The following is a 14,657-nucleotide window of genomic DNA, read 5'->3' on the forward strand; positions in this document are numbered from 1 at the left end:
AGCTTATCTCTCCACGCTTCAGGCACTCTGCCTTTATTCCTGATGAAGGGCTTTTGCCCGAAACGTCGATTTTGCTGCTCCTCGGATGCTGCCTGAATTGCTGTGCTCTTCCAGCACCACTGATCCAGAATCTGGTTTCCAGCATCTGCAATCATTGTTTTTACCTTCTTAACCACCCTGTCTGCCTGCAACGCAACTTTCAAAGAACTGTGTGTCTGAACCCCAAGGTCTCTGTCTTCGGCAATACTTCCCAGGGCTTGACCATTAATTGCGTAAGTCCTGCCCTTGTTAGTTTCACCGAAATGCAACATCTTGCATTTATCCAAGTTAAACTCCATCTGCCGTTCCTCAGCCCATTGGCCCAATTGATCGAGATCCCTTTGTAATAGATAGCCTAAGATAGGAGATGGCCTTTTATCACTGTTGAATTTTTCAAAATTATTTTGTTTTACAAGTGCATATTTTCTGAGAGATTCAAGACAATGCAGAGAAATTATATTTCCACAAGCCATCTGTATTTCACACATAAAGTTGAAGTCCACACTTCAGCCGGTAAGCAAGCACCAGACATCGCTGCCTTTTAACATTCAAAATAAGAAGGCAAATATAAACGTCTATTTCTTGTTTGGTGCTACAACGAATGAGCTAGGCGAAAGTGAGGACTGCCGATGCTGGAGATTAGAGTTGAGAGTGTGGTGCTGGAAAAGCAGGTCAGGCAGCATCATCCTCTGCCATTTCTGCCACCTACAAACAGATCTCATCATCAGAGATATATTTCCCTCCCCCCACTATCTGCTTTCTGTAAAGAGTGTTCCCTCTGCGACTACCTCGTCAGATCCTCACCCCTCAACAACTCACCCTCCTCTCCCGGCAGTTTCCCCTGCCACCACAGGAATTGCAAAACCTGCACCCACACCTCTCCCCCCTCACCTCAGTCCAAGGCCCCAGAGGAGCCTTCCACATCCATCAGAGTTTTACCTGCACTTCCACACATGTCATTTACTGTATCCGTTGCTCCCAATGTAGTCTCCTCTATGATGGGGAGACAGGATGCCTACTCGCAGAGCGCTTCAGAGAACATCTCCAGGACACCCGCACCAACTAACCCCACCACCCTGTGGTTGAACACTTCAAATCCTCCTCCCACTCTGCCGAGGACATGCAGGTCCTGGGCCTCCTCCCTTGCCACTCCCTTACCACCCGACGCCTGGAGGAAGAACGCCTCATCTTCTGTCTCGGGACCCTCCAACCCCATGGCATCAATATGGACTTCACCAGTTTCCTCATTTCCCCTCCCCCCACCTTACCCCAGTTCCAACCTTCCAGCTCAGCACCACCCTCATGACCTGTCCTACCTGTCCATCTTTCTTCTCACCTACCCGCTCCACCCTCCCCTCTGACCTATCACCTTTACCCCCACCTCCATCCACCTATTGCAGTCCCGGCTGCCTTCCCCCCAGTGCCACCCCACTCCCATTTATCTCTCCACCTTTGAGGCTCCCAACCTCATTCCTGATGAAGGGCTTTTGCCCAAAACATCGATTTTCCTGCTCCTCAGATGCTGCCAGACCTGCTGTACTTTTCCAGCACCACACTCTTGGCTACAACGAATGAGCCAACAAAGAAATTACACGGCTGGGTTAATTGGTCACGGTTCCAATGAGCCTGTCTAAGGAATATTCAAAACAGAAAGGTCCTGTGTAATGTGAGCAGTCAACATTCGCATCATCCACATGTGACAGTTCAGCATCATTCTCCACACACTGGGACCTTGAGGACTCTGCCGTAGAAGGTCTCTACGTGGACCTTTAACGTAGTGGGCCTTACTCTGATGAACACAGTGCAAATGATGCTGAGCAGTTACAGTAAAAGACTGCAGTAGGATGACTGAAACTTTGCCACCCCATTCCTTCTCTCCCCCAACCCCCCCCCCCTCTCCCCCCAACACCACAGACCCAACTGCCAATGATCCAATAAAGGCAGGGTTGTGTATAAGAGCATGTTGGCTAAATTATAGTGAGCATCTCCATTACATCGGTAATGGAGAAAATGCTAGAGTCCATTATACAAGATTTATTAGTTGACCTTAATAGCTGAGCACTTGGAAAACAGTGACAGGATCCAACAGAGTCAGCATGGATTTACGAAAGGAGAATCATGTTTGACAAATCTACTGGAATGTTTTGAGGATGTAGATAATAGAGTGGATAAAGGGGAACCTGTTGATGTAGTTTATTTGGACCTTCAGAAGGTTTTTAATAAGGTGCCACAGAAGAGACTAATTTGTAAACATAAAGCACATGGGATTGGGGGGAAGTGTCCTGACATGGATAGAGAAAAGGTTGATAGATGGGAAACATAGAGTAGGAATAATCTGGTCTTTTTTTGCAGTGGCAAACAATGATAGGTACCACGGAGATCAGTGCTTGGACTCCAGCTATTCCCAATATATATTAGTGATCTAGACGAGGGAACTCAATGTAATATTTCCGAGTTTGCAGATGACACAAAGCTGGGTGGTAGGGTGAGGGGAGGAAGATGCAGAGATGTTGCAGTGTCATTGGGACATATTGAGTGAGTGGGGACATGCATGGCAGATGCAGTGTAATGTGGATAAATGTGAGGGTATCCATTTGGGAGCAAAAATGGGAAGGCAGGTTATTCTCTGAGTGGTGACAGATTGGGAAAGGAGGAGGTGCAATGAGACCTGGGTGTCCTTGTACACCAGTCACTGTAAGTAAGCCTGCAGGAGGCAGCAGGAGGTGAAGAAGGTCAATGGGATGTTGGACCTTCATAGTGAGAGGGTTCGAGTACAGGAGCAGGGATGTCTTGCTGCAGATCACACCTGGAGTATTGTCATAGAGTCATAGAGATGTACAGCATCGGTCCAACCCATCCATGCCGACCAGATATCCCAACCCAATCTAGTCCCACCTGCCAGCACCCGGCCCATATCCCTCCAAACCCTTCCTATTCATATACCCATCCAGATGCCTCTTAAATGTTGCAATTGTACCAGCCTCCACCACTTCCTCTGGCAGCTCATTCCATACACATACCACCCTTTGTGTGAAAAGGTTGCCTCTTAGGTCTCTTTTATATCTTTCCCCTCTCGCCTATACCTATGCCCTCTAGTTCTGGACTCCCCGACTCCAGGGAAAAGACTTTACCTATTTACCATATCCAAGCCCCTCATAATTTTGTAAACCTCTATAAGGTCACCGGGAAAAGTGCATATACAGTGAGAATGAGATCAGATTCCTGATGTTGAGAAAAAGATTCTGATTTTCCCCCGAGGATTTAACCAATTGCAATATCGTCAGCAAACCCATTCAGAACAGCAACCTCCAGTGGCCACTGCACAGCCTCCGAGAGGGAGACACAGCAGGTGAATAGCTCCCATGAAGGTGGAGGAGAATGAGCAAGCCTCCAGTTTACCAACCGTGCTGCTTTCGGATGATTGCGGCTATCATTACCAGACTGCTAGAGTAGCACTTGTACTCTGATGGACTGAGTGGCTATCCCATCCTGATGGCTGTCAAGGTGACAAGGGGAGGTTGTAGAATGAAGCAAGAACGGCAAGGAATGGTGGTGGGCATTTGGGCAGGACAAATCAGGTAGAATCACATCTAATGTTGGACACTGTGTTGCAACTGCACGCTGGTTGAGTATTGTCAGTACCTTGCTTGTAAAGTGGTGGAGGCTGGTACAATTGCAACATTTAAAAGGCAACTGAATGGGTATATGAATAGGAAGGTTTAGAGGGATATGGGCCGGGTGCTGGCCGGGACTAGATTGGGTTGGGATATCTGGTCGGCATGGACGGGTTGGACCGAAGGGTCTGTTTCTGTGCTATACACCTCTATGACTCTATAATTGCCTTTGCCACTCAAGGAAGCAGAAATTTCTGCACGTAATTTCTTTGCAACCCCCATTTCGGATTTGTTTCTTCTCTCTCCTCAACTTCAGATATTTCTCTGAGTTATTTTTATGATTATTTACAAAACTGTTTCCTTACTGTGAGGATTAGCAATTCTTGGTACAGAGCGACAAAACCACTTTTCTGTTGCCAAGGTGATACTTTGCCATTGGCTGAACCCCAATGTATTAGCTCGGTGTGAAACCCCTTAGTAAAATACACCTTACACACTCTCAGGGAAAAAAAAGTTTTGAAAGCAAGTTGTGCAGGCTGGAATGAGAATTTAAGAGAACCACGCTGTGTCATTGACAAAGTAATGTAGCTTAGATGTGCCTGATAACTTTTCTCATTTCAAACCTTCGGACAGTTCTGTAATCAAGTTTGCCTTGGCCCGGTAGTAATTTAGTGAACAGCAGAAAATGAGAGCAAGAGTGAGCAATATGGAAGAATTGAATATTTTAAGTTCACTGGTAACATTGTGTTCGTACTTAGTTGAAAGTGATTTGCACGCACAGTCGTTACGTGGAATATCTTTGAATGCTTGTTCATGACATTAATGTAACTTCTGTCAGTTTGTATTTGTTGTAGAAAGAACTAACAGAGTGGTAACTTTCAAACTATATTTAACCGATTGTCCTCCCTCTATTAGCAAGATGCCTGTGCTCCTTTGTGGGCTGTGCCCAATTAGTGAACTACCTCCTGCATTAAGCCTAACTAATATTTCTTCACATTTATGGTCAGATGGTATAGTACAGAGTGCCATCTGCTGTCAGGAACTGAGTGCTACAAAGTTGGTCACAGCTATTTCTAAGTAGCCTGCTCAGACATGGTATGACATGTCTGGAGCAGGTTGGATTTGAACCCAAATGTTCTAGACCTGAGGTAGGGACACTACCACTGCGCCACAAAAGCCCCATCAAAGTTAGTCAAAAAACTGCATTGTAACAAAATCTGCTGCTTCATCAATTTATGAATTTGTGAGACGGCCTGGTTGGATAACAAGCATCAGTGACAGTCTCCTGGACCTCATGTAACGTAACGTAGACATGAACACCTTGAATAAAAACCACATCCTTGAAAGATCCTAAAATGTTCTTGCCTCCGGTGTGAAAGATCTGATAGCACGGAGAGTTCAAATCTAATCTTCTTTGGGGCAATCTGTGAGTATTTCAGCAGAGTGTCTCTGGTGCTGGGCCAATATGCTCTAAATGAAAATCACGCTAAGCTTTGAACTTTATTTCTTCTCCTTTTCTCTAAGGTACAAACTCTCCAGACAATGGCTTCTGTTACGCAACCCAGTGTGACACCAACCACAGCCACTGCACCGACTGAACCGATTACACCAAGCAGCACTTCGTCCGCTGCCAGTGTTGGACAACTAGTCAGCAGTACGTATTGGACCAAAACCATGAAAAATATTATCTGCTGCTAAATATACAGTCACCTAATTGATGAATTACTGTTATTACTGCATCTCTGCATTGACCATCTAAATACCTTGAACTGTCACTATTTAAAAGTGATGTGTATTGTGTATGCATGCATGTCTTACTTAATATTAAGTGTAGCATAGAAACAGGACATTGGACTCGACAGATCCACCATGGCAGTATTTCTGTTTCACACAAGCCCGCTCCCATCTTTCTTTATCTAGGCCGATCAATACAGCCCTCTTGTCCTTTCTCCCTCATGTGTTTACCCTTAATTGCATCAATACTGTTCAGTTACTGGTCCACATGGTATTGAGTTCCACATTTTCTCCATTGTCTGAGTAAAGAACTTTCTCCTGAACTCCAATGGGATTTCTTGGTGCCTAAGTTATCTTTAAGGTCCCTCATTCTGGTCTCATCCACAAGTGGAAGCGTTTGTCTCAACATCCTTTCATAATTTTAAAGACCTCGATCAGGTCTAACCCTCACTCTTTCCTTTCCCCGAGAAAACAGCCCCACTCTGTTCTAATAACCACTCCATTCCAATATCGTTGCAGAAAATCCTTTTGGAACATTCTTCAGTATCTTTATGTCCTTTCCATATGTCAACCAAAACTGTTCACGGTGTTCCAAGTGTCGTCTTACCAAAATTTCACATCGGTTTAGATTAGATTAGATTCCCTACACTGTGGAAACAGGCCCTTCGGCCCAACCAGTCCACACCGACCCTCCGAAGAGTAACTGACCCAAACCCATTTCCCTCTGACTAAGGCCCCTAACACTATGGGCAATTTAGCATGGCCAATTCACCTAACATGCACATCTTTGTACTGTGGGAGGAAACCAGAGCACCCGGAGGAAACCCACGCAGACACGGGGAGAATGTGCAAACTCCACACAGACAGTCACCCGAGGCTGGAATCGAACCTGGGACCCTGGTGCTGTGAGGCAGCAGGGCTAACCACTGAGCCACTGTGCCGCCCCCTACATAGCATAACCTGAGTTCTGAAGAGGAGTCATATCAGACTCTATATGTTAACTCCATTTCTCTCTCCACAGATGCTGAGTTTCTCCAGCATTTTCAGCTTTTACTTTAGCATAGGTTCTCTGGGCTGAATCTTACCAGAAATCAGCTCAGTGTTATTTTTGGTGAGTTTCATGAAGTGTTTCTCTCCAGGAGGCCCAGCGGCTTTTCTCATCTTTCCAAACTCACCTTATTACCAATAGACAATCCCTTTATATCATCCTATTCTCTCACTCATCATAGGCAGAATACTGGCCAATGCCAGGATATCCCAGAATCCCTGGGGCCATCTTTGAAGCCCAGCTGTGCACCTGGGCAAGTGTGGGCAGTCTGGAGTTGTCTTCGCTGTGGACCTAAGTAGAGAGCAACCACAACCCAATGTTTCTCAGTTGATACTACAGTCACCCTGCAGATCTGTAAAGTATCACCTTACTTCTGAACCGCTCTGTTTTATTGGGAATATTTCAAGCGAGGGGAAGAACAATACTGTCCAAAAACAAGACTGCTAACATCAATTAAAATGTTGTTTTTATGGGAAACTTTTTCTCCCCTCAATCACTTTTGGAAACAAAAACTTTTTAAGTTGTTTCCAGTGTCTCAGCAGCATCTGTGCTTTGACAGTAATGCTCAGTGTCATAAGGAATTCAGTGACAAATGTTGGCAAGAAATGCACCGTGCTTTTCCTTTCTTCAAGAAGACAAATTCGAACATAAAGCAGAGAACAGGCTGAGAGTACTGAACAGCTGACTAAAAGGTGGTGGCTTTTCAGACTCACTTCCCTGGAGCTGTACCTGCAGGTGAAATATTTTTAAAATGTGGGGTGGGTAGTGCAAATCGCAATGACTATCGGGTAGCTGCGTGTTCGTTCAGGAAGAGACTTGGTGCCACTTGGAATTGGAGAGCACATTAAATTTCTGTTGATCAAATAGAATGAGTAAGTGGACATGTGGCACCCTGATGTCATTCAGGCAGCAGTGAGTTGCAAAACAAAAGCCCAACTTAAGGCTTTATCAAGAATTGCTGCAGGAGAAGGTAAAGTCGCCATAATCCTACCTGACCAGAGAGCTGCTTTCTCGTTAGAAGGATGAGCAGTAGTGGTTTAACCTGAGGGTCACCATGCCTCAGGCGAGGGGAGCAGTTGAGAAGGAGAGCCCTTCATGGTAACCTCATCCAATGCGGGAATTGAACCCATGCTGTTAACATCAATCTGCATCCACCTGAACATACGCAGGCACCAGGAGACAGGAGTTAGACAACACTACCCAAGTGACTGACAGATTAGGAGACCAGGGAATCAGAAGACAAGAATGGTAAACCCATCCCTTCATTGAGATTGGGTAGACGGGGATGCAGGAAGTGTAGAGACTCTGGACTCATGTTTCAGGGGCTGCCTTAAAAGGTGAACGCGCTAGGAGCATCACAAGGATATCTTCACTTTGGAGACCAACTGTGCCACACAGAACATTCCTGAAATTTATATTAACATTGTAGACCCATCTATGGAAGTCCAGACTGCAGCATTTGGGACAAATTGGAAGGCACATTATGGTTTTATGGTCTTTAACTCCAGTAGTTCCTCAGGGCTTCCTGGGTGTGGCTGCAGACATGACACTTGTCATTCAGTTGGTGTCTGCAGCTGCAGATCCTGTTTGACAGTGGCAAGTGGCTGATGCTCACTTTCAGCATGGAAACATTTTGTGGGAATCTGACCTTCTCCAACCCTCCATCCTCTGCCACTTGGCTGTGTGCTGATGGAACTACATAGATGAAAGTGGACTGCAGAGAAGCTTCGTGCAGACATGCAGGCAGCAGCAGCTCATTTCTGGAGCTGGCTATGTGAGACAAGAGAAACCTTAGCCTTAGACTCCCAGTGTGCAGCTTTGGAACTGTTCCCACCTCCCTGATCCCAATAAAGCTGTCAATAAAGGAGCTGAAAGGCATGTTTGACACTAAGGGGGACAGGGAGTGTACAGTTCTTCAAAGATTAGGGTAAGCATCTGCTTGTTGAGATCATCTTCTGCTGCTCCTTGTGCTCCAAGCTTGTTTTACACTGTGAATAGCCAATTTACTGTTAACTGTTCCTTTTGATGACCCATCTGCTACATAAAGCCAATGGTTTATTTTGTGTGATGTCGCTTTAAGAGCAAAGTGGGCTGGGGAGTATTCTGAAAGAAGACTGATTATAGCATCATTAGGTTTCAACAAATGCCCATGTGATAAAATATTGCCATGGAGATGGTTCATTAAAAATTAAGGGTAAAAAGCTCATTGCAATGGGTTTGGGTCAGCCGAGGTTTGCATTTTGGCAGTTCAGACCATATCGAGTGCTTTGACTATCATGCTAGCATGCTGTCGGCTGCTACAGCTGTATCCATGCACTGTGAAATATAAGGTCAAGCCAGCATCATTATATCTTGATGGATTCTATCCACCAAGGGTTCTCTCCAGCACAGAAACAGACCCTTCGGCCCAACCAGTCCATGCCAACCATAATCCCAAAATGAACTAGTGCCACCTGCCTGCTCCTGGCCCATATCCCTCCAAACATTTCCTGTTCATGTACAAGTGTCTTTTAAACATTGTAACTGAGCCCACACCCACCACTTCCTCCAGAAGTTCATTCTACATGTGAACCACCCTCTGTGTAAAATATTTGCCCCTTGTGTCTTTTTTAAATCTCTCTCCTCTCACCTTAAAAATGTGCCCCCTAATCTTGGAGTCCCCCATCCGAGGGAAAGACAACTACCATTAACTCTATCTATATCCCTCATTATTTTATGAACTTCTATAAGGTTGCCTCTCAACCTTGTTTGCTTCATTGAAATAAGTCCCAGCCTATCCAGCCTTTCTTTATAACTTAAACCTTTCATACCCTGTCTCCATGGACGCTATCCTCTTCAACCTTTCACCCATGTAACTGGGCATTGGCAAGCCACCAACCTCACCACATCATCGTACCAGCTGTCAGATCAACGCACACACTACTTCAGCCTTTCAACATTCCACTTTGGAGTTCAGGGACTCATCAGATTTGCCTGCTTCTGCCAGGTTGTTTTTCACCCAAGGACAAACACAAATCTCATGCATCTGCACAGGATGTATCTTGTGGCCCTTCTTTTCATTTTTTAGCACTTGCTACTTTGTGCTTATCTGGAAACTGCCAACCTCTGTGTACTTCACATTGCTTTCTGAGTGTACGCTCACTGACTTGTGGGCTGCCCACCCTTGTGGCTTGCATTGCCTTTTGCACAGAGGGTGAGACAGGCAGCTTGGGACAATGGGGAGCACCGAGCAGTCAAACATGTCACTGTCATGTAGACCTTAGAATTAAATACATTGATTATCACATGTCATACTTTGATATGTTTCAGATGTATAAAGCACAGAAAGTTAGCAATTCTACGCTCATTTTATATGGCTTAATTACAGATGGAGAATATTTTTTCAAACTTAATCAACAACTGTCCAGTTAGAAATGTATAAAATAGGAGTAAGAGTGGACCGTTCAGCCCTTCAAGCCTGCTCTGCCATTCATAAGAATATAAGAACTAGGAACAGGAGTAGGCGATCCAGCCTGCTCCACCATTCAATAAGATCATGGCTGATCTTTTCATGGCCTCAGCTCCACTTACCCATCCTCTCACCGTAACCCTTAATTCCTTTACTGTTCAAAAATCAATCAATCAAACATTTACTGAGGAAACCTCAACTACTTCACTGTGCAAGGAATTCCATAGATTCACAACCCACTGGGTGAAGAAGTTTCTTCTCAATTCAGTCCTAAATTTGCTCCCCCTAATTTTGAAGCTCTGTCCTCTTGTCCTAGTTTCACCCGCCAGTGAAAATATCCTCTCTGCTTCTATCCTATTTATTCCCTTCATAATTTTATATGTTTCTCTAAGATCCCTCCTCATTCATCTAAATTCCAATGAATATAATCCCAGTCTACTCAGTTTCTCCTCAAAGGCCAACCCCCTCAACTCTGGAATCAACCTCATGAACCTCTTCTGCACTCCCTCCAGTGCCAACACGTCCTTTCTCAAGTAAGGAGACCAAACCTGCACACAGTACTCCAGGTGTGGTCTCCCCAGCACCCTGTACAGCTGCAACATAACCTCCCTGCTTTTAAACTCAATTCCTTTAGCAATCAAGGACAAAATTCCATTTGCCTTCCTAATTACCTGTTGCACCTGCAGACCAACCTTCAGTGATTCATGCACAAGGACACCCAGGTCCCTCTGCACAGGAGCATGCTGCCATTTTTTACCATTCAAGTAATAGTCCTTTTTATTGTTATTCCTACCAAAACGGATGACTTCACATTTATTAACATTGTACTCCATCTGCCAGACCTTTGCCCACTCACTTCAACTATCTCTGGCCCTTTGCAAAGTTTCACAGTCCTCTGCACACTTTGCTCTACCACTCATCTCTGTATCATCCACAAACTTTGACACACCACATGTGATCCCCAACTCCAAATCATCTATGTAAATAGTGAATAATTGTGGTCCCAACACTGATCCCTGAGGCATACCACTCGTCACTGCCAACCACAAAAGCACTCATTTATCCTCACTCTTTTCTTTCTGTTAGTTAACTAATCCTCTATCCATGCTAATACATTGACCATTAACACCTTGCATCTTTATCTTGTGCAGCCTTTTGTGCGGCACCTTGTCGAATGACTTTTGGAAATCTAGATATACCACATCTACTGGGTCCCAGTTGTCCACTGTGCTGTTTCTAGAATTCCAGTAGATTAATTAAACATGACCTGCCCTTCATGAACCCATGCTATGTCTGCCCAACAGGACAATTTCTAACTAGATGCCTTGCTATTTCTTCCTTGATAATAGGAAGAGCATTTTCCCACGACAGAGGTTAACCTAACCGATCTATAATTACCCATCTTTTGTCTACCTCCTTTTGTAAACAGTGGCGTCACATTTACTGTTTTCCAATCTGCTGGGACTGCCCCAGAGTCCAGTGAATTTTGGAAAATTACCACAAGCACATTTGCTATTTCTCCTGCCATCTCTTTTACTACCCTGGAATGCATTTCATCAGGGCCAGGAGACTTGTCTACCCTTAGCTCCATTAGCTTGCTCAACACTACTTTTTTCATCATAATGATTGTTTCCAGGTCCTCACCTACCTTCGTCTCTTTGTCAATTACTGGGATGTTATTCATGTCCTCTACTGTGAAGACCAACACAAAATGCCTGTTCAATACCTCGGCCATTTCCTCATATCCCATTACTAAATCCCCCTTCTCACCTTTGAAAGGACCAGTGTTTACTTTAGCTACTTTTTTTTTGTTTTATATATTTGAGAGTCATAGAGATGTACAGCATGGAAACAGACCCTTTGGTCCAACCCGTCCATGCCGACCAGATATCCCAACCCAATCTAGTCCCACCTGCCAGCACCCGGCCCATATCCCTCCAAACCCTTCCTATTCATATACCCATCCAAATGCTTCTTAAATGTTGCAATTGTACCAGCCTCCATCACTTCCTCTGGCAGCTCATTCCATACACGCACCACCCTCTGTGTGAAAAACGTTGCCCCTTAGGTCTCTTTTATATCTTTTCTCCTCTCACCCTAAACCTACGCCCTCTAGTTCTGGACTCCCTGACCCCAGGGAAAAGACTTTGCTTATTTACCCTATCCATGCCCCTCATAATTTTGTAAATCTCTATACGGTCACCCCTCAGCCTCCGACACTCCAGGGAAAACAGCCCCAGCCTGTTCAGCCTCTCCCTATAGCTCAAATAAACTTTTGCTATCTGTCTTTATATTCTGAGCTAGTTTTTTCTCATAATCCATCTTACTTTTCTTCATAGCTCTTTTTGTGGCTTTCTGTTGACCTTTAAAGCTTTCCCAATCTTCTTGTTTCCCATTGATCTGGCCACTTTGTATGCCTTCTCTTTCAATTTGATAGTTTCCCTTATTTCCTTAGATACCCTTGGCAGATTACCCCTTTTCCTCCGGTCCTTTCTTTTCACTGTTATATACTTTTGCTGAGCACTTTGAAAAATTGCTTTGAAAGTCCTCCACTGTTCGTCAACTGTCCCACCATAAACTCTTTGTTTCCAGTCTACTTTAGCTAGGTCCTCCCTCATTCTATTGTCGTCCCCCTTGTTCAAGCACAGGACCCTGGTATTGGATTTTATCTTCACACTCTCCATCTGCATTCTAAATTCAACCACACTGTTGATCACTCCTTCCAAGAGGATCCCTAACTATGAGGTCATAAATTATTCCTGTCTCATTACATAGGACCAGATCTAGGATAGCTTGCTCCCTTCATTGGTTCCATTACACACTGTTCAAGAAAACTATCACGGATACACTCAACAACTCCTCCTCAAGGCTACCCTGACCGAGCTGGTTCGACCAATCGACATGTAGCTTAAAATCTCCCGTGATAATTGCTGTACCATTTTTACAGGCATTAGTTATTTCTTTGTTTATTGCCTGTTCAATATGATCATGTTTGATCATCCAACTCAGTCCCCTGTTCCTGCTTTCTCCCCATATCCCACAATCCCTTTAGCCAGAAGATCTAGAATTCCTTCTTGAAAGCATTCAGTGTTTTGGCCTCAGACGCTTTCCGTGGCAGAGAATTCCACAGGCTGTCCACTCTGGGTGAAGACATTTCTCCTGATCTCAGTCCTAAGTAGCCTACCCTCCATCTTTAGACTGTGGACGCTGGTTCTGGATTCCCCAGCCATTGGGAACTTCATTCCTGAATTTACTCTGTCTAGTCTTGTTAGAATTCTGTAGGTTTCAATGAAATCCATCCCTCCCTCATTCTCCTAAACTCCAGTGAATATAATCCTAACTGATCCAGTCTGTCTTCATGCATCAGTCCTGCCATCCCAGGAATCTGTATGGGTAGAATGTAGAAACACCATGGGGAGAAAATAATAATGGAGTTTGTGTACATACCCCTAAATTGTAGTGTAATATTAGGGAAGGCATTAAACAAGAAATTAGAGATGTAGGCAACAAAGATTCAGCTGTAACTATGGGCGATTTCAATTTGCATTGTGATTGGTCAAATCAAATCAGGTCAGGCAGCATCCAGGGAACAGGAGATTCGACGTTTCGGGCACAGGCCCTTCTTCATTCCTGAAGAAGGGCCTGTGCCCGAAACGTCGAATCTCCTGTTCCCTGGATGCTGCCTGACCTGCTGTGCTGTTCCAGCAATAAAGTTTCAACTTTGATCTCCAGCATCTGCAGACCTCACTTTCTCCTCAAATCAAATCAGAGCTAATATCCTTCCTCACTATTGCATTAATGTCCTGTTTAACCAGCGATGCTTCCTCCATCTCCTTTTCCTCTTTATCTGTCCTCAATACCTCTCAATATTCTGCAGTCATGTCTCCATAATCCCAACTATATCAGACCTGTTTATATCTATTTGCGTGACTAATTCATCCACTTTATTGCAAATGCTCTGCGCATTAAGACACAAGGCCTTAAGGCTTGTCTTCTTAACATTCTTAGTCCCATTCACGTTATTTTGCACCGTGGCCTTATTTGATTCTTGCTTTCACTCAGTCACTGTCACCTCCTTTCTGGAGTTCCGCTCTTTTGTCCATGTTTGAACCAAGGCTGTAATGAGGTCAGGAGCTGAGTGGCCCTGGTGGAACCCAAACTGGGCGTCACTGAGCAGGTTATTGCTGAGCAGGTGCTGCTTGATAGCACTGTTGGTGACACCTTCCATCACTTTCCTGATGATCGAGAGTAGACTGATGGGGCGGTAATTGACTGGGTTGGATTTGTACTGCTTAATGTGTATAGGATATACCTGGGCAATTTTCCACATTGTCGAGTAGATGCCAGTGTTATAACTGTATTGGAACAGCTTGGCTAGGGGAGCGGCAAGTTCTGGAGCACAAGTCTTCAGTACTATTGCTGGAATGTTGTCAGGGTCTTTGCAGTATCCAGTGCCTCCATCCATTTCTTGACATCATGTGGAGTGAGAAAGTGAGGTCTGCAGATGCTGGAGATCAAAGTTGAAACTTTATTGCTGGAACAGCACAGCAGGTCAGGCAGCATCCAGGGAACAGGAGATTCGACGTTTCGGGCACAGGCCCTTCTTCAGGAATGAGCAGAGAGTGTTCAGCAGGAGAAGATAAAAGGTAGGGAGGAGGGACTTGGAGGAGGGGAGTTGGAAATGTGATAGGTGGAAAGAGGTCAAGGTGAGGGTGATAGGTCGGAGTAGGACGGAGGCGGAGAGGTCAAGAAGAAGACTACAGGTCAGGAAGGC

The 14,657-nt window shown here is 44.8% G+C and overlaps 1 protein-coding gene across 14 annotated transcripts in view; it reads left to right on the plus strand.

Moving 5' to 3' along the window:
* The window catches only part of pou6f1 (POU class 6 homeobox 1), a 139,223-nt gene that overhangs the window by 82,928 nt on the left and 41,638 nt on the right, over nt 1–14,657 (plus strand). For all 14 annotated transcript variants that reach the window (XM_043682028.1, XM_043682029.1, XM_043682042.1 and 11 more), the window contains one exon: nt 5,178–5,307. In XM_043682028.1, the coding sequence (XP_043537963.1) occupies nt 5,178–5,307 (130 nt within the window). The remainder of the gene's footprint in view (nt 1–5,177; nt 5,308–14,657) is intronic.

The sequence above is a fragment of the Chiloscyllium plagiosum genome, chromosome 43, assembly GCF_004010195.1.
Source record: "Chiloscyllium plagiosum isolate BGI_BamShark_2017 chromosome 43, ASM401019v2, whole genome shotgun sequence".
In the NCBI taxonomy this organism is placed as follows: domain Eukaryota; kingdom Metazoa; phylum Chordata; class Chondrichthyes; order Orectolobiformes; family Hemiscylliidae; genus Chiloscyllium; species Chiloscyllium plagiosum.